At 62.1% G+C, this 25,613-nt stretch overlaps 3 protein-coding genes across 38 annotated transcripts in view; 2 read left to right on the top strand and 1 right to left on the bottom strand.

Annotated features, from left to right (window-relative positions):
* COL18A1 (collagen type XVIII alpha 1 chain) overlaps window positions 1-17,055 on the top strand; it is a 41,456-nt gene extending 24,401 nt beyond the window's left edge. For both annotated transcript variants that reach the window (XM_052792565.1, XM_052792564.1), the window contains 41 exons: window positions 2,994-3,538; window positions 6,420-6,503; window positions 6,595-6,654; window positions 6,837-6,975; window positions 7,085-7,188; window positions 7,283-7,309; window positions 7,401-7,571; window positions 7,670-7,696; window positions 7,780-7,842; window positions 7,949-8,035; window positions 8,193-8,246; window positions 8,326-8,475; window positions 8,625-8,687; window positions 8,867-8,911; window positions 9,891-10,031; window positions 10,120-10,191; window positions 10,294-10,320; window positions 10,470-10,514; window positions 10,659-10,721; window positions 11,120-11,155; window positions 11,227-11,316; window positions 11,495-11,524; window positions 11,633-11,659; window positions 11,844-11,906; window positions 12,059-12,133; window positions 12,227-12,262; window positions 12,387-12,440; window positions 12,676-12,750; window positions 12,939-13,010; window positions 13,219-13,261; window positions 13,405-13,467; window positions 13,557-13,600; window positions 13,708-13,830; window positions 13,925-14,069; window positions 14,164-14,237; window positions 14,318-14,446; window positions 14,630-14,665; window positions 14,903-15,175; window positions 15,259-15,456; window positions 15,655-15,770; window positions 15,865-17,055. In XM_052792565.1, the coding sequence (XP_052648525.1) occupies window positions 2,994-3,538; window positions 6,420-6,503; window positions 6,595-6,654; window positions 6,837-6,975; window positions 7,085-7,188; window positions 7,283-7,309; window positions 7,401-7,571; window positions 7,670-7,696; window positions 7,780-7,842; window positions 7,949-8,035; window positions 8,193-8,246; window positions 8,326-8,475; window positions 8,625-8,687; window positions 8,867-8,911; window positions 9,891-10,031; window positions 10,120-10,191; window positions 10,294-10,320; window positions 10,470-10,514; window positions 10,659-10,721; window positions 11,120-11,155; window positions 11,227-11,316; window positions 11,495-11,524; window positions 11,633-11,659; window positions 11,844-11,906; window positions 12,059-12,133; window positions 12,227-12,262; window positions 12,387-12,440; window positions 12,676-12,750; window positions 12,939-13,010; window positions 13,219-13,261; window positions 13,405-13,467; window positions 13,557-13,600; window positions 13,708-13,830; window positions 13,925-14,069; window positions 14,164-14,237; window positions 14,318-14,446; window positions 14,630-14,665; window positions 14,903-15,175; window positions 15,259-15,456; window positions 15,655-15,770; window positions 15,865-16,078 (3,983 nt within the window). In that variant the 3' untranslated portion in view covers window positions 16,079-17,055. The remainder of the gene's footprint in view (window positions 1-2,993; window positions 3,539-6,419; window positions 6,504-6,594; window positions 6,655-6,836; window positions 6,976-7,084; window positions 7,189-7,282; window positions 7,310-7,400; window positions 7,572-7,669; window positions 7,697-7,779; window positions 7,843-7,948; window positions 8,036-8,192; window positions 8,247-8,325; window positions 8,476-8,624; window positions 8,688-8,866; window positions 8,912-9,890; window positions 10,032-10,119; window positions 10,192-10,293; window positions 10,321-10,469; window positions 10,515-10,658; window positions 10,722-11,119; window positions 11,156-11,226; window positions 11,317-11,494; window positions 11,525-11,632; window positions 11,660-11,843; window positions 11,907-12,058; window positions 12,134-12,226; window positions 12,263-12,386; window positions 12,441-12,675; window positions 12,751-12,938; window positions 13,011-13,218; window positions 13,262-13,404; window positions 13,468-13,556; window positions 13,601-13,707; window positions 13,831-13,924; window positions 14,070-14,163; window positions 14,238-14,317; window positions 14,447-14,629; window positions 14,666-14,902; window positions 15,176-15,258; window positions 15,457-15,654; window positions 15,771-15,864) is intronic.
* Window positions 17,038-24,080, bottom strand: SLC19A1 (solute carrier family 19 member 1). 5 transcript variants are annotated; one of them, XM_052792571.1, is made up of 7 exons: window positions 23,953-24,048; window positions 21,289-21,399; window positions 19,922-20,232; window positions 18,462-19,197; window positions 18,045-18,237; window positions 17,820-17,961; window positions 17,038-17,721 (listed from the first exon to the last, which is right to left on the bottom strand). In XM_052792571.1, exons 3-7 carry the CDS (start codon window positions 20,144-20,146, stop codon window positions 17,539-17,541), a joined length of 1,479 nt encoding a protein of 492 aa, XP_052648531.1. In that variant the 5' UTR covers window positions 20,147-20,232; window positions 21,289-21,399; window positions 23,953-24,048; the 3' UTR covers window positions 17,038-17,538. The 5 variants fall into 5 exon arrangements, with proteins under 5 accessions (XP_052648531.1, XP_052648529.1, XP_052648532.1 ...); XM_052792569.1 differs by lacking the exon at window positions 23,953-24,048 and adding an exon at window positions 22,750-22,861; XM_052792572.1 differs by lacking the exon at window positions 21,289-21,399 and having other exon boundaries at window positions 23,953-24,080.
* Window positions 24,081-25,204: 1,124 nt separating this feature from the next.
* Window positions 25,205-25,613, top strand: part of PCBP3 (poly(rC) binding protein 3) — a 63,836-nt gene continuing 63,427 nt past the window's right edge. For 30 of the 31 annotated variants that reach the window (XM_052792607.1, XM_052792606.1, XM_052792596.1 and 27 more), the window contains exon 1: window positions 25,267-25,378. The gene's annotated coding sequence lies outside the window, so the exon portion shown is untranslated. Of the gene's footprint in view, window positions 25,379-25,613 lie in introns of all 31 variants that reach the window. The other variant, XM_052792609.1, reaches the window with a different exon arrangement.

Genomic DNA, 25,613 nt, shown 5'->3' with positions numbered 1-25,613 from the left:
GAGAGGGAGCTCACCACTCCCCCCGCCGAGCCCTCTGAATGAGGCTGTGTTCCCGCGCCGGCCCCCTGTGCCCTCGGGTGATGGCCTGGGGCTGCTGACCAGGAGCGGCGAGACACCCACTGCTGCCAGAGGGGCAATTTAGCAGGGGGCTGGCGGACAAGGGTCGCATACATGGTCCTCTTCAGTGTCAAAGCGGCTCTGTTCGCCAGCCGACCCAGGGGGGTGCGGCAGGATCATGGGGATGCTTAGAGAGAAGCCCGCACTCCCAGATGGGCAGCGTCGGGAATGGGTGGGGGATGTGGGGACTGTGGTGCACTCCATGGAGTGACTTGAGATGCTCCTGAGTGCCAGGGGTCCCCTGCATCCCAGCTGGGATGGGATGTGCAGGGCCATGCTGGCAGCCCTGGCTTGGGCCAGCCAAGAAGGTCAGGGCAGAGTGGGAAGGTGGCTTGGAACATCCCTGGGGCCTTTCTGATGGCAACAGGAGTCAATGGCTGGGTCGCTGTGGCTAGAGACATCCCTACAGCCGTCCCGTGCCAGCACTCATCCCAAAATCACTGCAGCGTCGACTGTCTCTGGCTCTCCGTGGTGGATGCTGCTGGTTTGCCACAGGGAGGAAGGGGGTGCAATATTTGGGCTTTGGGTGCCATTTGGAAAAAGCAGGCATGGCCTGAAAGGTTTGGGGTTGAGAAGGGGCACTTGGCTTTTGCAGGGGAACAGCCGTTTGAAGGGGTGTCCCCTTACTCCCCCTGCTCCCCAGGCCCCATCCAGCCTCGTAGCCCTGGCCTCCACCTGCTTTGCGCATTGCACAGGGGAAAGACGCATCCCTGTTTGCTTGGAGAAGTACTGGCACCCAGCTCCCACCCTGGGCTCGGGGGCGAGTGGCATGTTTGGAGAGGAGGGAGGATCCCAGAGCCGTCTGAAATGCCAACGGGAGCGTGGTTGAAAATTGCATTGCTAACAAAAGGCTCTTTCAGCCTGTCCCCTGTCATCCCAAGCCCTGGGGGCAGACGATGGCTTGTCTAGCTGCAGAAATTGCAGCGTTGGCTCTTACACCCCTGCAGACCCCCGGGAGGAAGCTCTGGTTTCCTCTTCCCTTAAAGCTGTTGTGAATTTGGCTTCCTCCAGCCCAAGATAAGCTCCTTCCCTGCATCCTGGCATTTGCAGTTGGCTTGGCCACAGCTGCCTGCTGCAGGGTGGCTGGGGATGACACGGTTGGGGACGGGGCAGTGGGACCGAGCTTGTGGGGTGCCTGAGCATGGGGTGTCTCAAGGGTGGGTGCCAGGCTGGGGCTCACTGTGGGTCCAGGGGAGCCCTGCTCGCTCGCCCCATCATTTTTGGTGTAGGGCTGCACACACCTGGGTGCAAAAGGATGCTGGGCTTCCAGGATCCAGGGTTCCCCACAGCCAGTGAGGCAGAGGGGCTGTACTTAGCCCTTCCCCTCCGAGCGGGCTGGGGTTGTCCCATGGGGAAGCCCAATCCCGGTGCAGGGCAGATGAGGGGCTTAGGGCTGGTGCAAGGCTGGGAGGGAGGTTTCCTCCCAGCTGGGTGCTCAGTTATGGCATGCCAAGCTTGGGAGGGACTCGGGGCTTGGGGGAGCAGGGTGGGCACTGAGCGGTTTCAGAGCAGCAAGCTCAGGAAAGGATCAGTGCGTCTAGGGTCTGGCAGAGAGAAAACTTGCCCCCACCTCTAATCAGTGGCATTTCTAATGTCCCCGCTGCCTGGGTCCCTGTCACGGGGCTGGTGCTGGCATCAGAGCTTGGCAGTGGGGGGAGGCTGGGGATGCTCCATGTGCACAGATACCCCCAGGCTTTGGAAGAGGCACCCAGGTTTTCATCTCCTCCCACTATCCTGAGAGACGTGTTTTCCTTCCAGGCTGGGCAAGGCTGGGCTGATTTCTTCTTTCTTTTTTTTTTCTCTTCTTATTTTTTTTAAGAGCTCTGGAGGACAATGCCTGGCTCCAGAGCAGGGTGGAGGTTCCTGGCTGGTCCTCCTGGGCTCAGCACACCTCTGATAACCCCCCATTGCTCACCAGGGATGGAGTTGGGGACATTGAATTGTCTCAGCTCCTGCTCCTGACTCAGGATGGAGCTGAAATTGGCACCGAGCATCTGTTCCCAGTGCAGAGCCCTCAGCCATTTTGAAGCTGGGGTGGTTGGGTTTCCTCGCTCCCGGGAAACGTGGAGTTAAAAAAAGCACCCGGCGTGCTCGCTCCCATCGAGTTGGCGCTTGCCTGAGCAGTTGACATAGGAGAGGAGGAATCCAGCGCCCGGTGTGTGGGCGATGAGGATGTGCCTGCTGCCAAAACAACGGGAGCTGGCGTACAGAGAGCCGGCTCGCCCCAGCCAGATGTTCAGCTGTGTCGGGTAGGAGAGACCGTCCTGAGCAGAACTTCCCCAAGCGCCTTGAGAAAAAGGAGTCGGGAAAGGAGGCGAGCTCCAAATTGAGATCATCTGGGAAGCTGATGAGGCGCGCCGGCTCGAGCCCCGTTCCCAGGGTGTTGCAAGGGGATGGCTCTGATTTATTCCCAGCCGGAGTGACCCCGTGAGCTTGTCCCAGGATGACGTGGGGGGTCGCCGTGACCCTGGAGCGGGTATGGATGCAACACACTTCCTCGCGGCTCCATGGTTGTTCAGCATCCTGGTGCTCCAGCAGCATCCCCTGCATGTTGCTACCATGGGCAAGATCCCTTTGGTTTTATCCCAACTCAGGGATGTTCCAGCTGTGGTTGGAGGACCAGCAGCAGGGAATGCATGGGATTTTGGGAGTCACATCCAAACAATGCTGTGGGAGCAGCTCGAGGAGCGTTGCTACCTTGGCGAACCCGCAGCCTGAAGGAAAATCCCGGGCCCTGGGGAGGGCGAGCAGAGGAAGCCACTGTAGAGTGGCGTTTGGGGGAGGCATGGCCAGTGGTATCCCCCCAAGGCACCTTGACAAGAGTGACCATCCTCGCCAAGCCAGTTATGACCATCCCCTTTCCCTTCCTTTTGCAGAGAATCTGAGCACCGAGGTCAGCCTCCTGGAGCTGATCGGAGACCCCCCACCGGAAGAGATCCTCAAAATTTATGGCCCTGACAACAATCCCGGCTATGTCTTCGGCCCTAACGCCAACACGGGCCAGGTGGCCCGGTACCACCTGCCAAGCCCTTTCTACAGGGACTTTTCCCTTCTGTTCCACATCCAGCCCACCACCCCCCGGGCCGGTGTGCTTTTTGCCGTCACGGACTCCTCGCAGAGCATCATCTATGTGGGCGTCAAGCTCTCAGAGCTGCAGGCAGGCAAGCAGAAAATCATCTTCTACTACACGGAGCCGGGCTCGCCAAGCTCATACGCGGCGGCCACCTTCACTGTGCCCACCTTGCTCAACCAGTGGACGCGCTTTGCCATCAGCGTGGAGGAGGATGAAGTAATTCTCTACCTGGACTGTGAGGAGCACGAGCGGGTCCCCTTTGAGCGCTCCCCGGATGAGATGGAGCTGGAAGATGGCTCCGGGCTCTTCGTTGCTCAGGCTGGAGGGGCCGACCCAGATAAATATCAGGTAAGGCCTCAGGTCACCCCAAGGAGCATCTCCAGGAAGGCTGGGTGAGGCTGGCAGGACGTGACACCAGCCTGTGCCTGTTGAACCAACTTCTTTGCCCAGAAGACTAACCAGCGGCCACGCTCCATGCATGGCCCTGGGGAAGGAGACACTTGAGATGGGGGGGAAAGGTGGCTTGAGATGCCACCAACTTTATTGTCTTGGGTCTCACCGAAGCAAAACTCTCAAGGTGGGCTGGCAGGAGGAGATGGGGTTGTGCTACAGCAGTCACCGTTGCCCATACCTTTTCCAGCAAATGCATGGAGCCTCTTCGAATCTCCCCATTGCTAAAAATACCCAACTCCTTTCGTGGAGGAGCTGGTTTGGCTGGTAAAATGTCTCTCTTAGCTGGAAAAAATGCTTGGGCTGGAGCATATCTTTGTTGGCTGACGTTGGGCGGTATCTGCAGGAAGACTTTGGAGAGCAAGGAGAGAAGGTGATAGCTCAGCCTGTGATTTGAGCGTGACTTATGTTCTAGATAAAGGTTTATGGAAAGCGTGGGGAAAATGCCCAGCTGACATGGAAATCCCCCGCAGTGGTTGAGGAGAGGAAAGTTCAGGATTGTACCGCCAGGTTTTGCCTGGGTTGAGCGTGGTTTGCCCAGCAACAGAGGCTCTGCCGAGTGGAACGATGCTTTTCCTGGGGAGCTTTGCAAAGCACATTTCTGAGCTTAAGCATCATCTTGATTAATGAGTGGTGCTGCCGCGGTCCCAGTTAAATGGCTTTGGGCAGGGAAAGCTCCCCCAGGAAGGGGTTAATTATTGATGGGCTGGAGACCGGTTTGCACTGGGATTCGGGCTGGTCCCTTGAGGTCTCAAGAGCAACTTTTTGCTCTTGAATGTGCTGGGAGGGCCAGATCATGGCTGTGGAAGAACTGCTCTCCCCAGCTGGAGAGGGCTTGACACTATTTGGAAGGCAAAGCAACAGCCCAGAGCAGAGCAAAGCACTCCTGCCTTTCTAGCAGGTGATGTTCCTGAGCTTGCCAAGCACCCGATCCCACCACCCGCCCCCAGTTTTCCCGTGGGGAATAGATGGCCATCGAGGGAAGGAGGCTGACTGCCTCAGCTGGCCAAGAGGAAAGCGGGGAGCGCAGGCTTGGACGTCTCCTTGGCATCTGACTGCCTCGTGGTATTTCCATTGCTGACCAGCCCTGACTCGTGTTATCTGGAACTAACAGGGCATCAAGCTGATTAAAACCTGGCCCTCAGTCAAGCCGCAAGATGAGCTGCTCGCAGGCAGCTGGAGGGCTGCTGGTGGGGTCTCAGCTGGCATCTGTGCTTCTTCCTGAGTTGCCTTTGTGTCAATGGCATGAAACCTGGAGGGGCAAAGCCTGCAGGTAATGCAGAAGCCCCTGGGACAGCAGATATCAAGGGGGTTACTGTAAATGGGGTCTCAGCTGGGGTCTGGCAGGAGGATTGGTTTGCAGCTGGATGCATGATAAGACCTATGATGCTGCTGCCCCCTTTATTGGGGCAAATGGACTGCAAAGGGCCCTTATGACCATCCCTCATGGGGATGCCTCGGTTCAGGGCTGGAACCGGATTATTTCTGATGCCTCTGGCAAGCCCCAGGACCAGGAAGACCAGGCTAGAGTGTTGCATTTATTAAAGCTTGGGCTTGCTGCTGGTGCTCAGTGGGGAGGAGAGGGATGGATTAGAGCTGGCTGTCATGAGGGCGAGCAGCTGGAGGAGGTCACAACCCACCTGTGGGGCATTTGCTTGTGGGAGGGATTTATAAATATTTTATTACTTTATATATATAAAAATATAATATATTTATAATATATTATATTTATTATATGTCTATAGTATATTTATAATATATTCATATTATAATGCCATAGCCAGCCTGGCTGAACTGCAGCTGCCCCTGATTCTTGTTTTCTTAAACCCATCATGTTTCCTGACCGCAGCTCTCTTTCCCGGACGTGGTGCGCTGTGCTTTCAAGTGAGCCCAAATATTATTTTAGGTGTCTTGCCCAGAGAACAGACACTGAGTGGGAGGTATCTGCCCTCTTCAAGCTCACTTCCCAGCATGGTCCCTGGCACCTCCCCGCCGGGATCAGAGGGATGGGCAGCATCCCATCCCAGCAGCATCCCTGTGTCCCATCCCAGCAGCGAGGACCTGGGCTGGGCTCTGAGATGTGCTGGGTGACTCTGCTCACTGTGGGAGCCATGGGGTTCAGGTTGGTACCCGCACACTGTCCCCAGCGAAGATAGGGATGCAGCCCTCCCAGGCAGCACAGGTAGCTCAGCTACGGGGATTTGTCTGGAGGCAGCATCCTTAGGAAGGAATTTGTGGTGGTTTCTTGTATAAACAAGCAGCTTGGATGCACACAGTGCTTGTAAAACCCAAATAAATGGTAAGGAAGTGTGGATTAGCCTAAGAAATACAAAACCAGGGCTGCAGCGGACTGGGACCTGCCAGTGGCCCTTGCTTGGAGCAGAGAAGCCGTCTGCCGCTGGGGAGCCCTCCGGAGAGGGGAACCATGGAGCATGGCCAAAAAGGTCCCTGTAAAAGCATTGTTGGCTGGCTGGATGGCTGGATCCTGGCTGCTACCTCCACTCAGCCTGCCTGGTGCCAGAACTGGCACATGGCTTTTTCCATGCCGGTGGTGCTGGGCACTGGGGCAGCAAGGTTGAAACATCTCTGTGCTGGGTTATGGATGGATGCTCAGGTGGAGAGCGCTCTCTGCACCAGGTGAAAGAGCCTCGTGGAGCACTCGAGGACATGGTGGCTGAGCAGCCCGGCAGGTCACACCATGCCACAGGGTGGCTTGTGACACACCTCTGTCCATGGCACCCATCCATCCATGGCAGCCCTTGGCGTGGTTTCCTTCCAGGGGGTGATAGCTGATTTGAAGCTGCAAGGGGACCCGCGGGCGGCCGAGCGCCAGTGCGAGGAAGAGGATGATGACACCGAGGAGGTGAGTGCTGGCAGCCCGGCTGGGGCAGGCTGGGGGGGTGCTACCTCATGCTCCTGGCTCACCCTTTGCCCTTCTCCCCGGGCAAATGCAGGTCTCCGGCGATTTCGGCAGCGGGGCAGAAGGTGGCCGCCAACCCTCAGGGAAAGTCGGGGTGAGTTGGTGCCCACGGGTGTTATGGTCAGTGGCAGGACCCCAAGATTTTAGGGATGAGGAGGACTGAGTGCCCTCCATGGTCGAGGTCCTGGGATGCCCGATGGGGTCCCGGCGCCTGTCCCTTTTGGGAGAGTACTGGGAGGTGAACAGCACTGCGGTGTCCCCTTGTTGTTGGCACAGGGTGTCCCGGGGCTGGTGGATGCTGTCCCTGTCACCGCTCCCCCTGTGGTGGCGGGCAGTGGGCCGAGGAGCGGCGGGGGCTCCCTGCAGCAAGCCGAGAGGACCAGAGCAGAGGAGACACTGCGGGTCTCCGCAGGAGGTAATGAAGGCAGTTTTCCGCTTCCCCACCATGCCAGCTGGCACACCAGTAGGGACATGGTGCGGTGGCCATCCCCAAACACGACCGGGTCCCTTTTCCCTTCCCGCAGGCACCGGCCCCAAAGGTGAAAAGGGCGAGAAAGGCGAACGTGGCCTGAAAGGGGACTCAGGGACCGGAGGCATCGTGGGGATGGGCAGTGTCAAGGGTGAAAAGGTGGGTGAGAGAGTGGACCCCGGGGGCTCAAGGATGCCGGTGACTGTGATGTGTTTGCATTTGACACCTGCTCCTCTTTGTTTCTGTCCTGCAGGGGGAGAAAGGAGAACTGGGCATTAAGGTGAGCATCACTGGAGGAGCCGGGGCAAAGCCATGCCTGCCTGGGCTGCCACCCCTGGGGATGTACCACCAATCCCCATTTCCCTCCCCAGGGCAGCGCTGGATTTGGCTACCCTGGCTCCAAGGGCCAGAAAGGGGAACCGGGTGAACCCGGCCCGCCTGGGACCCTCTCACGGCACGCCGATGGCTCAGTGGTAGAGCAGGTCACCGGTCCCCCAGGGCCTCCGGGGAAGGACGGAGCCCCCGGCAGGGACGGCGAGCCCGTGAGTTGAGCCCTCCACCCTTTGGGTTTCCCCTCTCCCCCTACCGCTGCCTGCCTGCCTGCCTGCACACTGACCTCTCCCCTCTCTGCCATCCCTAGGGCGATCCTGGCGAGGACGGCAAACCTGTAAGTGGGGGGGGGGGGGGTGATGGGTGCCAGCCACCCCCTTGCCTTGCCACCTGCTGACCCCCCACCCCTCCCCTTTGCAGGGCGATATGGGGCCCCAGGGGTTCCCCGGGACACCAGGTGAGCCCGGTCTGAAGGGGGAGAAGGTGAGTGCTGGTGCCGGGGGGGGGGGGGGGGCGGCACACGCCACTGCCCCCCTTCCTCTTGCCATTGGTTTGGCTGCACTTGCAAACTGCACTCTCTCTGTGCTAGGGTGACCCAGGTGTGGGACCAAGGGGACCCCCTGGACCACCTGGCCCCCCAGGACCACCAGGACCTTTCTCCAAGCATGACAAGCTGGTGGGTACCCCCTGGGACATAGAGTTTTGGGGGAGTGGTCCACCAAGACACAGAAGTGCGGGATGCTGCCATCATCCCTCAGGCAGAATCCCTGCACTTCTGGGTACCTTGACCCTGGTTGTCGATACCTGACATCGCCCTTGTGCTTCTCCCCCAGACCTTCATCGACATGGAGGGCTCTGGCTTCGGCGGCGACCTGGAGAGCCTGCGGGTGAGTGCGGGTGAGTGCCTGTCCTGCTGGCAGGGAGTGGGGGAACACACTCAGCCATCATCCCCTCCTTCCCTTCCAGGGTCCACGAGGGCCACCCGGTCCCCCAGGGCCACCCGGTGTGCCCGGTTTGCCAGGGGAGCCAGGACGGTTTGGGATGAACCACACGGACCTGCTGGGACCGCCGGGGCTGCCAGGCAGGGACGGGACCCCCGGGCCCCCAGGGCCAGCGGTATGTGTATGAGGTGTCCAAGGCGACCCATCCCAGGGCCACCCCGTAGCAGTGGGGCTGTAACTGCCTCCTGTGGTGGTGGGGAGCTTGGTGCCCACCAGACCCATGGGCTTCCCCTGTGCTGGAGCCAGCTCCTGGGTATCTTGCAGGGTCCTCAGGGTCCTCCTGGAAGAGATGGGGCAGCTGGGCAGCCAGGGCCCAAAGGAGAGCAGGTGAGTGTCCCCTGTCCTCTGGGAGCACATCACGGCTCCCCCACAGGGCAGCCAGCACCCCTGGCACATCCCCAGGAGGTCCCAGCTCCCTCCATCCCCAGGCTGAGGAGCACCAACCTGCTCCTGCCTGGAGCTGGGCAGCTGCTTCACACCCTCTTCTCCCTCCTCCTCCTCCCTAGGGCAACGTGGGCGACCTTGGCCTCCCCGGTGCACCAGGACCCAAGGTACTGTGCCTGGGGTGGGTTTCTTGGGGGGGTGTCCTATGTGCATTGCAGACTGGAGGCAGGGATGGGGCCTGGGGGGCCACCTCGTGCCAGAGTGGGAAGGGGGATGCTAGGATTTGGGTTCCTCCCAGAGCAGAACAGTGTTGCAGCTCAAGGGCACGTGAAGCCACTGACCACCCACAGGATGCTCGCTGGGCTCCTGCCACCCTAACTTGGCTTTGCTCTGGGCACTGCCACCTTGGGAAATGGGCAGGAAAGGTGAGTGGGGTGTTTTGAGGCACAGAAGAGGGTTTGCTTGGGGGGGGGGGGAGTGTTGGGTGCCCACAGCCCACCGGAAAATACCCCATCTTCTGCGCATCACTCTCCTGCCTGCCTACTTGAGCTTCTTTCTGCCCTGCATCCCCAAGGGTGGAGGTAGAGGCTTGCTGGGATACACATGCTTGCCCTCCCCTCCCTTGGGGGTCAGGATGCCCCTTGGGATGACCCATGCACCGCAGCCTGAGCCGTGGGCAAGACCCTCAAGAATTAAGGTTTCTTAATGCTGCCAGCACTGAGAGGGTAGATAGGGCAGCAGCGGGCGTAAAGACTGATCCTGCCCCTCGGAGACCCGCAGCAAAGCGCAAGGATGCCTGCGAGCATCTTCCTTCGGTGCTGAGCTCTGCTGCAGCATTGGAGCCAGCGACATGTGCAAAACAAATTCGCATTTATGATTTTAGACGAGCCTCTGGTGGCCACTGTGCACATTGCATGGGGAGCTGGGGCCGTCCAAAGACAGCCAGGACCAAGGATGCGTGAGCTGGGCAATGCCCCTTCCTGCAAAGCCCCTCTGCCCTGGAGACAGGGGAACATCCATGTCCTGTCCCAAGGGGCGGTTTGGGGATACGGGAAGGGATGTGCTGCCTCCCGCTTGCAGGCTCCAGGCAGGGACCGTTGCCACCTCGTCTCATCTGTCCCCTTGTTTCTCTTGTCCCCTTTGCAGGGCAACAAGGGAGAAATGGGACCAGCAGGAGCCCCGGGAGAAATGGGTTTAGCTGGCCTTCCTGGGCCCATCGGACCCCGAGGGCAGCCAGGGCCCCCCGGTCCCCCAGGACCACCAGGGAGAGGCTACGAGGCTGGATTTGTAAGTGATCACCCCTGTGATGGAGGGGGTGGGATGAACCAGAGTGGGGGGCAGACGTGGCCCAGCCCGTTCTCCCTCCCCCACCTAGGGCGACATGGAGGGCTCGGGGCTGCCATTCACCGCTGGCTCCCCTGGACCACCCGGACCCGAAGGACCACAGGTAGCTCTGCTCTTGCCTCCATTTTGGGCTCCCGGGGGCATCCCCTGCCATCATGTCCCCTGCCATCACCCAACGCTCATGGCTCCTTCTTGTTACTTGCAGGGAGTGCCAGGACTGCCGGGGGTGAAGGTGAGGAGCACTTCAAACACCTTCCTTGCCCTTCAAACACCTTTCTCGCCCTTTGCTTGAGCCAGCCACAGGAGCCTGGCTCCATCCTTGCAGGATGCCCACAGGCAGTCTGTGGGGATGCTCCTGCTCTGACACCTCTTTCCTTGCAGGGGGAGGTTGGCAGCCCTGGGCAGCCCGGCTTGCCGGGACTGAAGGTAGGAGTGCCGGGAGATTGGGATGGGCTGTGTGCGAGCACCTGTGCTTGCAGGGCACTGGGCAGGACCCCTGTGCTCCCCAACCTGGGACTGTCGGGAGGGTGCTCCATACTGCATCCTGCCCTTTTCCACACCTCGTTGCAGGGAGACGCTGGTGTACCCGGCGTGGATGGCCGGCCTGGCCTGGAGGGCTTCCCTGGACCACAGGTAGGAGCATCAGCCCCCCTTTTCCAGAAGCCCCCTCGCTCCAGGCACGGCACCCTTGATCGCTGCAGGGCCATTTGCAGCAGCTCCATCCCCAGCAGCCAAAATTCTGCCCCGCCGGTGCCTTCGGTGGTTCCCCTGCTCCAGGACCGGGCTCACCGCATGCCAGGGGTGCCCACGCCGCTTGGGACCCCGTCCCCATCGGCTTGCCACCCTGCTCGCCACCACCTCCACCCAAAAGCATCCCAACCTGGCTTGCTGCCTGGACCTTGCAGACAGAGGGGGGTGGCCTGAAAGATTTTGCTGAGCCACAGGCAGGAGCCGGTCTCCGCTTGTAAGCCAGGGTCCGGCTGCATGTGGTGCCAAGTGGGAAGCTCACCCCTCCCTGCTCCTCCTTCCAGGGACCCAAAGGTGACAGAGGCAGCCCCGGCGAGAAGGTAGGTGCCACCAGGCTGGGGACGGGGACTGGCCAGCGGTGGCCCTGGGGCTGATGGCTTGTGTCTTCCAGGGCGAGCGAGGCCAAGATGGTGTGGGGCTGCCCGGGCCCCCTGGTCCACCTGGTCCCCCTGGACAGGTCATCACTGTCTCTAGTGAAGATGTAAGTGATGGCACCTGGCTTCACTGCAGCTGGGAGAAGCCAAAATTGGGGGGTTGGCAGGGGGGAGGGCCTGCCCAGCACCCATCCTTTGGGGGGACTGGGGGAGACCTCTCCAGGAGCTCTGACCTCTTCAGAGCAACGATCAGGGTGAAAAACCTCGTTTTGCCTCTTTTTCCAGAAGTCTTTGGTGGCTTTGCCTGGTCCAGAGGTAGGTGCCCCTGCCACCTGTGCCCACTCCTCAGCATTGCTGGGAGGGCATCCAGTTTCTTGGAAAGAGAGGGTTTGCTCTTAAAAGTATCTCTGCTTCTGTCTGCAGGGCAGACCAGGTCACGCCGGCTTCCCGGTGAGTCAGTGGCAGGGCTGGGGACCACAGGGGTGGCCCCGGTGAAAGCTCTGGGCACACTTTGGTGAAGCCTCTGGTCACCGGTCCTGCCGCAGCACTACTGGGGTGGTGGTGATGGAGGGGGGTGTTGGGGTCTGCCTTTGGTGGGTCGGGGCTGACGTGGGCTCTGTGCTCCTCCCTGCAGGGCCCGGTGGGACCGAAAGGCGAGCGGGGGTCATCTGGTCCCCAGGGCTCCCCGGGGTTGAAGGTAACTGCTCTGGGCCACCTCCACCCCATGGGGTGGTCGCACTCCTGGTCCCCCATCCTGACTGGCCACCGGGTCCCGGTGGTGATGCCAGCCCCACCATGGGAGGGAGCCTGGTCCCTCCATCTCCCCTCGTGCCTTCTCCTCTCTTGCAGGGGGAGAAAGGGGAGCCCGGCGTCATCATCAGCCCCGATGGGACCGTGGTCACTGCGAAGGTGAAAGGAGAAAAGGTGGGTGCGCTGCAGGAATGGGGAGCACGTCCCTGTGCGATGGGTGCCAGGTGGTCCCAGTTGTGATGCCCTTTTCCTCTCCACTGTCCGCAGGGGGAGCCGGGGCTGCGGGGACCGATGGGACCCTCGGTAAGTCACCATCACCATCCTCCTCATATCCCGTGGGGAGGAACGGGGCCAGTCCAGGGCAGAGGGGGACGGGGGGGGTGCCCCTGCTCTGAGCACCCTCATCTTCATCTTCTCTCCCCTCCAGGGTCCCCAGGGACGAGCAGGGATGAAGGGAGAGATCGGCTTTCCGGGCAGACCCGTAAGACCTGCTCCCGGTTTGTTTGTCCCTTCGGTCATCACCTCCTCCACTGCGTCCCCCCACCCCATTTGCGCATCTTGCACCCACTGAACCCCAAACCCTATCGTGTCCCTGAGGGGCAGGGTGATGCTGAGGTGTTGGAGGTGACGCTGGGGCATCAGAAGTGACACCGGGGTGTCACCCTGGGGTTGGCAGGGGGTTGGGGATGAGGTTCATCTGTGTGGCTCATCCACAGGGACGTCCTGGCATGAATGGGCTGAAGGGTGAGAAGGGTGACCCCGTGGATGTCAGTAGCGTACTGGGCTTGCGGGTGAGCACTGCTGCAGCCCCCCTGGACTGCTGGCCCAGCAGACTGGGGGACCCAAATCCCTTTGGCAAAGGGCACATGCCTCCCTCTCTCAGGGGCTGGTTGACCCTCTGGGGCAGGGCATGGCTCCAGTGTTCCCCTTATGGGAACTGTGCACTTTGCAGGACCCTGACACATCTCTCTCCCTGCAGGGTCCCCCAGGGCCCCCAGGTCCCCCAGGGCCCCCTGGGCCACCTGGCAGCATAGTCTACGACAGCAGCAATGTGAGTAACAACACGGTCACCATGATGGGGGTGCTGAGGGCTGGTGACCAGGTCCTCCCGGTGCCCCCTGCCTGGCTGGAGAGGATGGAGGATGCTCCCGTGGCATCCTGGCCAGGGCTGGCACATGGGGCTGTCATCAGCATCACGTTGAGGGGAGGTCCCTGAGGATCCTGCTGTCTCTGCAGCCACTTCCTTTGCATCCCCGCAGGCCTTCAGCGACTCCAGCCATCCTGCGCTGCCAGCCTTCCCCGGTAAGGGGGTGTCCCTCTCCCAGCACCATCGGGGCAGTTCGGGGACCCCCAGCAAGGTGGGGTGGCGGGGTACAGCCCCTCCGTTACAGCTGGAGCTGGGATGCTGCAGCGCTGAGATGGCATCTCTCTGCTGCTTCCCACAGGTTTCCACCAATTTCCAGGACAAAAGGGAGAGAAAGGTGATGCTGGAGCCCCGGGACCCCCAGGTAGGTGACCAGTCCCCACAGGCAGAGGTGGGCAGAGGGTGGCTCGTGCGCATCCCAGCTCTCCTCGCCCCTCCTCTCCCTCTCCACAGGCCACTTCCCCTACGACCTGAGTCACTTCAGTGCCAGCCTGCGGGTAAGCCCTTTGCCCACTGGTGGTGGCTCACAGGGCTGGCACCTGGCATGATTTGGGGTACTGGGGTGCAGCCTGGCCGCTCATCTTAAGGCTGTGCCATCCTGCAGGGTGACAAGGGGGATGCAGGTCCCAAGGGTGAGAAAGGCGAGTCAGGCAGCACCCCACTCTACGGTCCCAGCATCTCTGGGCTGCCAGGGCCTCCAGGGCCCCAGGGCTATCCTGGGCTGCCGGTGAGTACCCCATGGTGCAGCGGGTGAGGGGGGAATGGGGGGGTGCAGCATCCCTGGGTGCTTTGCTCCAGAGATGCTCTCTCGCATTGCCTAGGGTCCCAAGGGGGACAGTATCGTTGGGCCACCAGGGCCTCCCGGACCTCAGGGCCCCCCTGGTGTGGGATATGAGGGGCGGCAGGGCCCCCCTGGCCCTCCCGGCCCCCCTGGTCCACCCTCCTTCCCAGGTCCCCACAGACAAGGTGAGTACCTTCCCTATTGCATCCCCCCCGCCACCCTTGCATCCTTCCCTGCAGCCCCTGCTGCAGCCCTCTCCATCTCACCCTTCTTCCCCAGCTATCAGTATCCCTGGACCCCCTGGACCACCGGGACCCCCTGGACCACCAGGCACCAGTGGAATGTCCTTGGGGGTGAGTTGGGGCTCTGGGCAGGGGGTCGCCCATGGGCTGGCCAGCTGAGCCCTGAGCCACCCGCCGGGCTGTGCCTGCAGCTGCGGACCCTGCCGACCTACCAGGCGATGCTGAGTGCTGCGCATGAGCTGCCCGAGGGCAGCCTTGTCTTCCTGACCGACCGGCAAGAGCTCTACGTCCGCCTGCGTGGGGGCTTCCGACGGGTGCTGGTGAGTGGGGGGGGGCGGAGGAGCACCCCATCTTGGGTTGCACTGCCTGGCGCTAGGGGAGTGCAGACAGCATTGCCCTGGGGTTTCGGTGGTGTCTTTTGGCGATGCTTGTGGGTCCCCCCACCCATGCGCGAGGAAGCAGAGAGGGGGGCAGCTGGGATCTGATGTGCCATGCCCTTGCAGCTGGAGGAGCACACCCTGATCCCCAGTTCGGCTCTGGTGAGTCCCCTCTCCCCCATGCCCATCCTCATCCCCCATGCCCAACGTCATCCTCCATCCCCATCCTCCGTCCTCATACATCCTCATCCTATCTCCATCCGCATCCCCATCTCCATCCATCTGCAACCATTCCCATCTCCATCCATCCCCAACCGTCTCCACCCCCATCTCCATCCTCATCCCCATTCTCACCTGGGGCAGCACCAACCCCCAGCCTGTCTCCCCCTCCCTCCCCAGGACAACGAGGTGTACGACAAGCCGCCCAGCATCCACTATGCCGGCCCCCAGCCCCCCCTCCAACCCCGCGGACCCCTGCACCCCCTCCACAACCACAGCCCCCCACCCACCGCCCGACCCTGGCACGGGGATGAGGTGGTGGCCAACCAGCACCGCCTGCCCGAGCAACCCCTGCTCCACCACCAGCACGAGCTCCTCAACAGCTACTACATCCACCGCCGGCCGGATCCGGCCCCCGTGGCCGCCCACGTGCACCAGGACTTCCAGCCTGCTGTGAGTGCCACGTGCCAGTTGAGGGGAGGTGATGATGGTGGCCAAAGCCATGTCCCTCAAGCCCTGTTGTCCTCTCTTGGCAGCTTCACCTGGTGGCCCTGAACGCCCCGCTGAGCGGTGGCATGCGCGGCATCCGGGGCGCCGATTTCCAGTGCTTCCAGCAAGCCCGGCAGGTCGGGCTGGCCGGCACCTTCCGCGCCTTCCTCTCCTCCCGCCTGCAGGACCTCTACAGCATTGTGCGCAGGGCCGACCGCGCCGCCGTGCCCATTGTCAACCTCCGGGTACGTGTGTATCCCCATCCCCTTCCTGACACCCCATGAGCTCTGAGAGCCGCAGAGCATCCCAAAGCCCCCATCCATCCACATGGTAGTGACTGTGAAGCATCCCCTCCCCAGAGGCTGCTGGGGCTCAGAGCTCCTGTGATGCTCTCAGGGTGCAGGCAGGGCTGACCCTCCCCTCTTTCCACCCCTCCCCACCAGGACGAAGTGCTCTTCAGTAACTGGGAAGCCCTTTTCACGGGCAGCGGGGCCCCACTGCGAGCCGGTGCCCGCATCCTCTCCTTTGACGGCCGGGATGTCCTGCGGGATGTGGGATGGTGAGTGCGGGATTGAGTGATGGGGAAAGTGGGGAGATGGGGTCTGGACTGGGGTGGGGGGGCAGTGGCATCCCCTCACCTTTCTCCTTTCCAGGCCGCAGAAGAGCGTCTGGCACGGCTCGGATGCCAAGGGTCGGCGCTTGCCCGAGAGCTACTGCGAGACGTGGCGGACAGAGGAACGTGCCGTCACCGGCCAGGCTTCCTCGCTGGGCTCTGGCAAGCTGCTGGAGCAGATGGCCAGCAGCTGCCAGCATGCCTTCGTCGTCCTCTGCATCGAGAACAGCTTCATGACTGCCACCAAAAAGTGACACCCTCCCGTCCCCTGGGTACCCCACATCTCCCTGGGGAGGGTCGGGCCAGCCTGCACCCTGGCACCCCTGTGGTCCTCAGCCCCCCCCCATGCACCTGCCCTCGCCCCGCAGGGTTTTCTTCTCCTGCAGACCTGAAGCCAAAGAGTATCGCCATCACCCCTGCCCTGGGTTGGCAGGGGCTCGCATCCCGCCTGGGGCAGGGCAGCCGTGGGCTGGCTGCCTTCCTATTCCTCATTTCCCTCCACTTCTCTTCTAACTCCTAATATTTAACCACTTCAGCTTGCATCTCCCACCTGCCTGGATGCTCTTTTCGGGGTGGCTGGGCGAGAGGATGCTTGGCAGGGAGATTTCAGCGCTGCCATGCGGTGTGCCCTCCTGGAAAGCCTGCGGGGGGGTTCTCTGACACCCCCCAGCCCCGCACTGTCCTCACCAGGAGCTCGGGCTTGGACCCAAATCCTCGCTGCTGGGGCCACGGGGTCTTCTCCAGCTGAAACCCAGGCACCCCACCCAAGCAAGGGACCGTCCCGTGGTGGTGCTGGGGCTCCCCCCAGATGGTCTCTGCCCTCCCCAGGTAAGGACCATCCCACCCAGTCCCCCATCATCATCCTCACCAGTAGCTCACGAGCCCTGGGGGGGGGGTCTGGTCTCCCCAGTTCTCTCCACACACCCTCGAGACCCCCGGCCGTGCCCCCACATCCCGGGTACAGCCACACTCAGGCCAGCACGCAGACCGGGGCAATGGGGTAGCCCCAACGTGGGGCCAGACGTGCCCTTGGCGTGTGTTTACATGCATGTGCGTGTTGAGCATGCATGGTACCGAGGGCAGGCACCCCGCCATCACCCCCCCTCCCCGTGCCACCTTTGCTGCACTCCAAGGGCCAAGGCGCAGCAAAGCTAGTTTGAATTGTTGTGGGCAAATCCAAGGTGCTAAAAAACAAAAAAGAAAGAAAAAAAGGTAAATCTGTAACTAGCTTTTTATTATTGTATGGAAATTATTACCATAAAAGCTGTGCAAGTCACATGGTCTCTATTTCTTACAGTCTACTGTATTTTGTGTAATTAATGCAATTTAAAGCCTGTGGATTTTTTTTTTTTTTTTTTTTTGGTCAGTTGTGTCCTATGAATCATTTTCTAAAGGCACTGAATAAAAAAATGTTATCCTCTTGTAGCCTGGCTCTGCGCGATGAAGGGGAGCTGGTGGCTGGGAGACCCCCCCGGACCCCATCCGTAACCCTGCGTGGTACCTGGCCGTGGCAACCCTGCTCTGGTTGTGTTTGTGGATGGGGAGGGTACAGCCCTGCCCCCATGGAGCAGAAAACGGGTCCTAAGGGGTTATGTCCTCAACGGGCCAGCGCTGAGGACCAGTGGCAGGACAAGAGACTGAGCACACGGTGATGGTGACGCTCACTTATGGAGCTGAGACCTGACCACTGTGGTCACCGTGCCGGCACTCAGGCTCACATGGCACCTGCCTTCAGGCTTTTCTCCTGTGCTGGCACCTCGGTGACGAGCTGGCACGGCTCCTTGGGCAAGGCTGGCTCTGCCAGCTGCTTGTGGCGGCTGTGCTGGATGCCTACACAGATGGCCGCCACCAGGTAGACCACCGCCAGCAGTGTGAAGTAGCCAAAATACACGTAAAACTGCAAGAGAGTGGGGGGAAGAGAATGACACTTGCGGCCCCCCCTTCATCCCACATCATTAGGGGACCACCTCCATCCTCGGTGCCCCCGATCCCTACCTGGGGATGCACGGACAAGCCCAAGCCCCTCTTGTCGGCCACGATGATGGTGATGATGGTCTTCAGCACGGTGGCAAAGAAGGTGTTGACTCCAAAGACCAGCGCGCAGAGCTCTTTGGAGAGGGAGGTAGCGATCTGGAAACTGGGAAAGAGGGGGGCACCAGTGAACCCCTGGTACCAGCTTGGCTGTCGGGGTGGGAGCAGGTCCCCAGGGGTACCACGCACATGGCAAGGGGCACCAGGAACTGGTAGGAGCTGCGGAAGAGGACGTAGGCAGCATAGCACAGCCAGATGTTGCTGGTGGTGTTCATGAGCAGGAGCAGTCCTGCCTGGAAAGCCGTCACCACCCCGATCACCAGCTCCGACCACAGCCTCCAGCGGATCTTCACGTAGCCGGCGGCTAAGGAGGCGCCAGCCCCTGGGGAGGGGATGAAGGATATTGTGAACACGTCACCAGCATGGGACCACTTTGCGTCCCCCAGCCTAGCGACGCTCATCTCATCCACTGATGTTCATCTCATCACCACTGCCAAACCATTCCCTGCATCCCCCCAAATGCCATAACGACTGCCGTTCCCAGGAATGCAGCAGGACAGGGGTGTCCCCCCGCATCCCCGGTGTTCCCAGCCCAGGCGAGCATACCCAGCAGGGTGGAGGCAGCGTCCACCCCTCCATTGTACACCCGGCGGTTGTCCGTGGTGGGGTAGATCTCGTTCCAGAGGATCTGCACATAGTACAGCATCAGGTAGTAACCGGCCGAGTTGAAGACCCACCACAAGGACCAGAGCTGGAGCTGGGGTTGCTCGGCCAACGCTCCCACCTCCCGCAGCATACGGCACAGCACCGCCTCCCGCCAGCCCCGCGTCCCCCCACTGCCGTCCCCCCCGGCCATCTTGTCCAGCTCGGTGGGCGCAGCCCCCTCGGGCCGATTGAAGAAGAGGCTGCGCTGGGGCCGGTCGAGGAAGAGGGTGAGGATGAGGCCGAAGCTGACGAAGCCCAACGAGACGTAGTTGAGGGTGAGGAAGGAGACACCCCCCAAGGTGACACAGAGCTGGCCCAGCACGGAGCTGGTGAAGACGCCCAGGAGGACGGCAGAGCGGGAGTAGCTGGCCATACGCTGGTAGCGGGATGGGGTGACGAGGGAGAAGATGTAGGAGGAGTAGGCGATGCGGGCGGCCATAGTGACGCTGTAGAAGAACTCCATCAGCTGCATGGCCAGGACAGAGGTGCCCAACACCAGCAGCAGCCAGATGGAGATGTGGCTCAGGCTCTGCAGCACCAGCACTGGCTTGTAGCGCAGGTAGTCCGTCAGCAGGAAGATGGGCACAAGCACAGCCATGTAGGAGTAGGTCATCACCGGTGTGATCACGTTCGTCACCTGCCGTGCATGCGAGGAGGTGCTGAGCACGGGACACATCCCTGGGGGATGCCCCCAGCCCAGAGGAATGCGGTTTGGGTGGCCATCAGCCACTGACCCCCGCTGCGGCACCTCACTGGGGAGGAATGTGGCCCACAGCGCACTCGGTCAGGGGCCTGGCTGAGCCTCAGCTCCCTCCCGTGCCAGGAACACAGCATTCCCACGGATGCAGCAGCCTGCTGGGACCGGGGCCAGCGTCACTTGGTCAGAGGACGACGACATACAGTCCCTCCTCGTCTAACCCCATCGCTGCCAGCAGCCTGGCAGTGCCCAGCCCTGTGTCCCGCACTGTGCACCGCGCCAGCATGGGAGGGTCTCACCGGTGGGATGGGACAGGGCTTCTCCCAGCCTGGCACCCCCCTGCCACCCCACTGGCTGCCCAGGCAGGCAGGGATCAGGCATCGCCCCCCTAAAGTGGCATCCAGCCTGGGCACGAGGTCTTACACTGGGGAAAGCTGAGCCTGGGGCTGAGGGGGACAGGGTGACCTCGCAGCCCAGTGGGACAGGGACACGCTGCTGGATGGACACATGCCACCTTCTCCCCCAGCCACCCAAAAAGCACCACCACATCTCACCGCACCCCTCCATACCCCAGGACCGTGAGAGGATGCTCCTGCCAGCCCCAGGGTGGTGACCATGAGCAGAAAGGGGGACACCGCGGGGGGACAGGCTGCCCACGGCTCACCTCTGCCTGCGTGAAGTTCTTGTCAGCCCCCAGGAGATACGGAGTGATGAAGCTCTCCCCGGGCCGGATCTGTGTCATGAAGCCATAGAAGCAGAGGTAGAAGACTTGTAGCTTCCAGCGCTGGTCCAGCACAGTCTCCGATGCCGGCTTTTTGGCATCATCATCCTTCTCGGGCATGGCTCCGCCGGCTCTGCAGCGGGATGACAGCGTTATGCCGGGGACCATCAGCTAGATGGGCTTTGCTGGGCCAGGCAGCCCCTCTCTGGCTGCAGGCACTGTCTGAAGCATCGAAAGCCACGTCGCTGCAGTTTCTGGGGAGAAAGCAGCATTTGGCATGGGCTCAAATTCCTCTATAATCGCAAAGCAAATAAATACCACTACCTTCTCCCCAGGAGATGTTCTTGCAAGAAGAAAAGCAGCCGCATGTCTTGCTGTGCAAAAGTGGGGGGGGGGGGCCATTTCGGGCGACATTTGTAAATCCTGTATAAAAAAGCCTGGATGCACGAAGTGCCCAGCTCTGCAGCGGGGCACTGCTCAGCTCCCATCACCTCCATTTTTTTCCCTTTTAAGAGTCAGTGGGGTTTTATCCCTTCCCCGAAGCAATGCTTCCCTCCAAGCCAAGTCGCTCCGCTGCAGACCCAGAGGCAGGGATGCAGACGCCCTGTGCCAGGGATGCTCCGGAGGGACACAGCAGCGGTCGCAGGGACCGTGCCGGTTGTGAAAGCGAGTTAATGTGCACACCGGGCGTGAGGCCACCCGTGTTATACATTAGCTGGGCGGTCAGCGCAACTTTAGCTGAGCCACAGGCGAGCAGCTGCAGGACACGATGCTCGGGTGGCATTGCCTGACCTGGGGAGAATGCAAAATACCATGAGGTTCACAGTCTGGAGGGGGATTAAATGCTCAGATCCTGAGGTTTGGCTGCAGGAAAGCTGGCAGTGCCGGGGAGGCCTGATTAGAGGTCACGGGATGAAGGCAGGGAAGGGAGAAGACCTGGCCTGGCCATCCGCCCAGTGCTCCCCTTTCCCACAACAAGTCACCGACAGCACTTTTCGAGCCATAAAAATCCACGTGTACCAATCCATGGCGGGAGCAAGGTCTAGAAACCCAATTACCCTGCTAATCGCAGAATGACTAATCACGGTCATTAAAAAGCAAGTCCATGGTCCCAGTCCGTGCCTCCCCCCCGCTGCCATCATCCTGCACAGCAAGACTGGGGGGCTCACCTCTGAAGAGCACCCCTTCCCAAGATAACACACGCGGCTAACGGGGAAACAAGCCAGTGCCGGTAGGGGAAATTCAGTCATGACTGAAACCAAAAGTGGCAGTGGGAAGCAGAGTGCCCATTCACCCCAGCAAGGACTCACCGGTCCAGTGGCATTCCTATGGGATTTCAGCGCCGGTGCCTGAGCATCGTCAAAACGCACGCGTCCGCAGCTCACAGCTGGGCAAACAGCCCTTACCTCTTAAATAGGTCCCTGAGGAGCGGGGCAGGGATTCAGTTCCAGCCAGCTATTGCCCGGAGCCAGTGCTGCAGCCCCCCACCGCTGTGCCGGGAAGGGCAAGGGTCAAGGAGCGGGGGCTAAACCCTCCCAAACACCCACCCCAGCACCATGCCGTGCCCGCCTGCCTGGGGCCCAGCTGCAACTGCCTGGACTATGCCCCATCTCCCGCTCGTTCCCAAGCTGGGCTGTGGATGTGAGCGATCGTCCCCTCCAGCAGCCACTCCCCGTGGGGCAGCCCCCCGGCACATGCACTGGGACCCCGACAGGCTGTTTTCCACCCTCCGCTCCAAACCCATTTGGGAAGCAGATGCTTCCTGTTTCCTTTCGTGTCCTCCAGGATGGCTGCAACTGCTCATCCCTGGCCCAAAGGAAACCATCCACATTAAACGTGCGATACAGTTCCATGCTGCTGTCCCAGCGCCACCGTCCCCGACAGCACCGGCTCCTAACTCCTGGCACGTGTGTCCCCACACATGCAGGGACCCCAGCCCCAAAGCCGTCCGGCCAGACCCAATTCCACCTCTCCAGACCATCCACAAAGCTGCTACCACTCGAGCGGGTGCGATTCCCAAGGGATGTTCCCAGCTCGGTGCTGTCATCCCTCTGCCCTGGTGCAAGCCAGGCAGAGGAGAGGGAGCAGAGCACGGGCGGTTATCACCATGTGAACCTGGTTATCACCAGGTTATCGCGGAATGACCTTAACAAGGGATCACTCTCATGCTACACAGTTGTCAACCTGGGGCCACGGGCGATGCAGGTGGCCGAGCTCAGGCACAGCTCCCCAGGGAGCCACGGCCACCGTGGTCCGGAGGGAACAGCCCTGGGGGGGTGGGGGGGGATGCTTTCCCCGCAGCTGCATGTCAGTAGCACAGAAGTAATGCCACCGAAGCATGACACATTTTGTGGGCAGGCGCCGAGCAGGCGGGGGATGAGGGTGCACGAGTCCCTGAGGGACCTTGCCCAAAACAGGGGGGGGGGGAAGTTGCCGAAAATACACCCTCGCCCACCTATCTGCCTCCCCCCCGCCCCCAGCACCCAAGGGATGGGTGGCTCTTTCAGGTGCTCGGGGGGTGGTTTGGGGTGCGTGTGGTAGAGGAGGGTGTTGCAGGGGGGTGCGCGGCACCAGCTCACCCTGAGACAGGGCACGCTGCTTACCCTGGGGGCAACCCACATCCCCAGCATCCCGGGCACCCCGAGGAGGGGGGACACCCACATCCCCGGCATCCCGGCCCCCCCGGGGACACCCCACATCCCCGGTACTCCAGGTACCCCGGGCGGCCCAGCACCGGGGGCAGCCCAGAACCCCCGCAGCGCGGGCCGTACCTGGGGGGCGGTGGACATGGGGGCGGCGGGCCGTACCCGCCCGGGAGCGGTGGGGGGGGGGTCCCGGGGCTCCCCGCGGCGCTGCTGCCGCCGGAGCCGGATCCACAACAAGACCGGGAGGAGGAGAAGGAGGAGGAGGATGGGGGGGGCCCTCGGGAAATGTAGTCGTGCCCTATGTGCGGGGAGGTGGAGGGACTACAAGCCCCATAGTGCAGCGGGCAGGAGGAAGGGGAGGAGGAGGCAGAGGAAGAGGAGGGGGAAGCAGAGAAGGAGAAGCAGAAGGAGAAGGAGAAGGAGAAGCAGAAGGAGGAGCTCGGCCACACAGGGGGGCAGACCCCCACCGGCAGGTCGTAGTTGTGTGTCCGAGACGGGGGGGGAAATCGCCCCCACCCCGAAAGCTCCTTCTCCGGCTCCTCCCTGCCGGGCTCAGCTCCCCGCCCATCTACCGTGGCCTCTGGGCTGCGGGGCCCCGCATACCGCCAGGCTGGCTCGGCAGCACCCACGGGGAGATGCTGCCCAACGCCTTGGCTCCCCCCCCCCCCCGCCCCCGCAGTGATTTAACGCGTGCCCTGCCCGCTCCTCACTGCCCATAGCTGCTTGGATTTATTTCTGCACCCCCGTTTCTTACAGGGAGGGGAGGGGATTCGTTCCAGCCTGGGCCGTGCCGAGTCCCTGGGGGTCCTGGATGTGCCGCTGCCCACCGGGCTCAGAGCAAAATTGCCGAAGCCTCTGTCCCCTCGGCACAGCCTGGCAGCAGCCCCCAAGATGCACTTACGGGGTGAGACCCAAACGTCAGGACAAGGGGGACTGCACCAGTCTCAGAGGCGAGAGCATCCTTAGAGGCAAACTAAGCAGAGGTGGAGACCCTCGAGGATCGGGCCCCGGGGCTGGTGCCCCCATCTCCCGGGAGATGATGCATCTTCTGAGAGCATCTTCTCTCCCCCCTTTCCTCCCCCTCTCCCACCACTTACCCTGCCAGAAGCAAATGCAACCTGACAGGGCTCGGCTACTCCACTGAAATATTTATATGTTCCCGCCTAGAAGCGCAGCAGCGGGATCCCAGATGTCTGGGGATTGTCACACCCCACGCTCCCCCTCCCAGGGCTGTGAGGGGTCCAGGCGGCCTCATCCCAGCCTGGGGTCTTCCCACCCAGAGGCCTCCCGTCCCATTGAGCCCCCCAACACCCGTGCAAAGATGCTCACCGCCAAACCAGCATGGTGGGGGCTGGACCAGCATTTATCTCACTTGGGGTTTTCTCCTGCTTTTCTCAGCCAAAGTGATAGAGCCAGGGTGTGTTATTTAGGTGGGGGACATCCCAGGCCCTTTCTTTAATGACAGCATGTTTTCTCCCTGAAGCAGTTTCCTCTCTAGGGAGAAAACCAGGACAGCTTTGGTGCTGCAGAAGGAGTTGGCTCATGTCCCCTCCCAGGCTGGCGCTGGTCCTGGGGATGATGGCAAGACCACAGCAGATGTGTCCGCAGGCTCCCCATGCCCACCATGCACCTCCCCCCAGGCAGGGGCACAGCCTTTGGTAGGACCTGTCTCTCCATCCCCTGATTGCCAGGACGGTGGCAGGGTTGGATCCCTTCGTTATGTGCAGCAGGACCTGGGTGCAGGAGCACCCCAGGGTGTGGATCCAGGGTGATGCTGTGCACCCGGGCAATGCTAGCACCCTGGGGGCACTGGTGGGCCTTAATAACCCTGAGCAGTGTCACCTGGACCCCCACCCACCCCAGTGTGTGTCCCTTGGCAAAGTCATGCTGCTGCTACCAGCCCCAGTCACTGGCCGGACTCCCCCCAGCCCGGGATAGCAGCCAGGGGTGCAAGGGCTGGGCTGGCAGATGCATTTGTGCAAAGAGGACAGGGTGCTGGCAGCACAGGGCACCCCAGCCACCCATCAGATAGCTCACGGGGGGGGGGGGGCAACCCCCCAGGCCCAAGGGCTGGCATCCCCTGGTGCCTGGCTGCTGGGGCTTGGAGCCGGGGCTTGGCTTCAGCATGAAGGATGGGGCAGGGGCAGGAACTGGGGCAGGGGCTCGGGCAGGGGCAGAGCAGGTTTAGGGGCAGGATCAGGGCAGGGGCAGTGTCAAGGTCTGGTGCTGGCGCTGGGGAAGGGGCAGGGGCTTGAGCAGGGTCTGGGACACGGGCATGGGCAAGGGCAGGGCAGGGACGGGGGCTGGGAAATGGGCAGTGGCTGGGGCGGAGAAGGTCAGGGGCTGGGAAAGGGACAGGGGTAGGGGTAGGGGTAGGGACAGGGGTAGGGGTAGGGGCAGGGGCAGGGGCAGGGGTATTAGCTGGGGCAGGAGCTGGGACCCGGCAGGGGCAACGGCCGGGGTAGGAGAGCGGCTAGGGTAGGCTTAGGGGCAGGAGCTGGGGCTGGGGCAGGGGGCGGCGGGGCGGGGCGGGGCGGGGCGGGGCGGCGGGTGGGCCGGGCAGAGCCGGGGCGGGCAGGGCTGCGGGGCCGGGCCGGGCCGGGCCGGGCCGGGCACACCCGCTCGGCTCCCGCTGCCACCTCCCCGGGAGCGAGCCCCGCCGCGCCCTCCCGGCCCCCAACTCCGGCGCTCCCCTCCTCCTGCCCAGCCCTGCCTGCCCGTCCCTTCGTCGCTCCGTCCGTCCGTCCGGGGGCAGGTAGGGGTTTGCCTTCCCTGGGGCGTTGTTTTCTGGGTGGGGGCGACCTCGGGGCGGGGGGGTCCGGGACGGAGCCGCCGGTGCCGGTGCCGGAGGGGCTGCCCCGCACCGGAGGGCCGCAATGCTGCCCTCGCCCTGCTTCGGCCGGGTCCATCCTTGGGGCGGGGGGGTCACCCACGCGGGGACCCGGGTGGGGGGTGGCGGGACACACACGCACACGCACAGCCGGCATCGC

The sequence above is a fragment of the Harpia harpyja genome, chromosome 7 (genome assembly GCF_026419915.1).
Source record: "Harpia harpyja isolate bHarHar1 chromosome 7, bHarHar1 primary haplotype, whole genome shotgun sequence".
Lineage (NCBI taxonomy): Eukaryota > Metazoa > Chordata > Aves > Accipitriformes > Accipitridae > Harpia > Harpia harpyja.
Note: the sequence above shows the minus strand (reverse complement) of the source record. Positions and strands in the feature narration are given on the sequence as shown.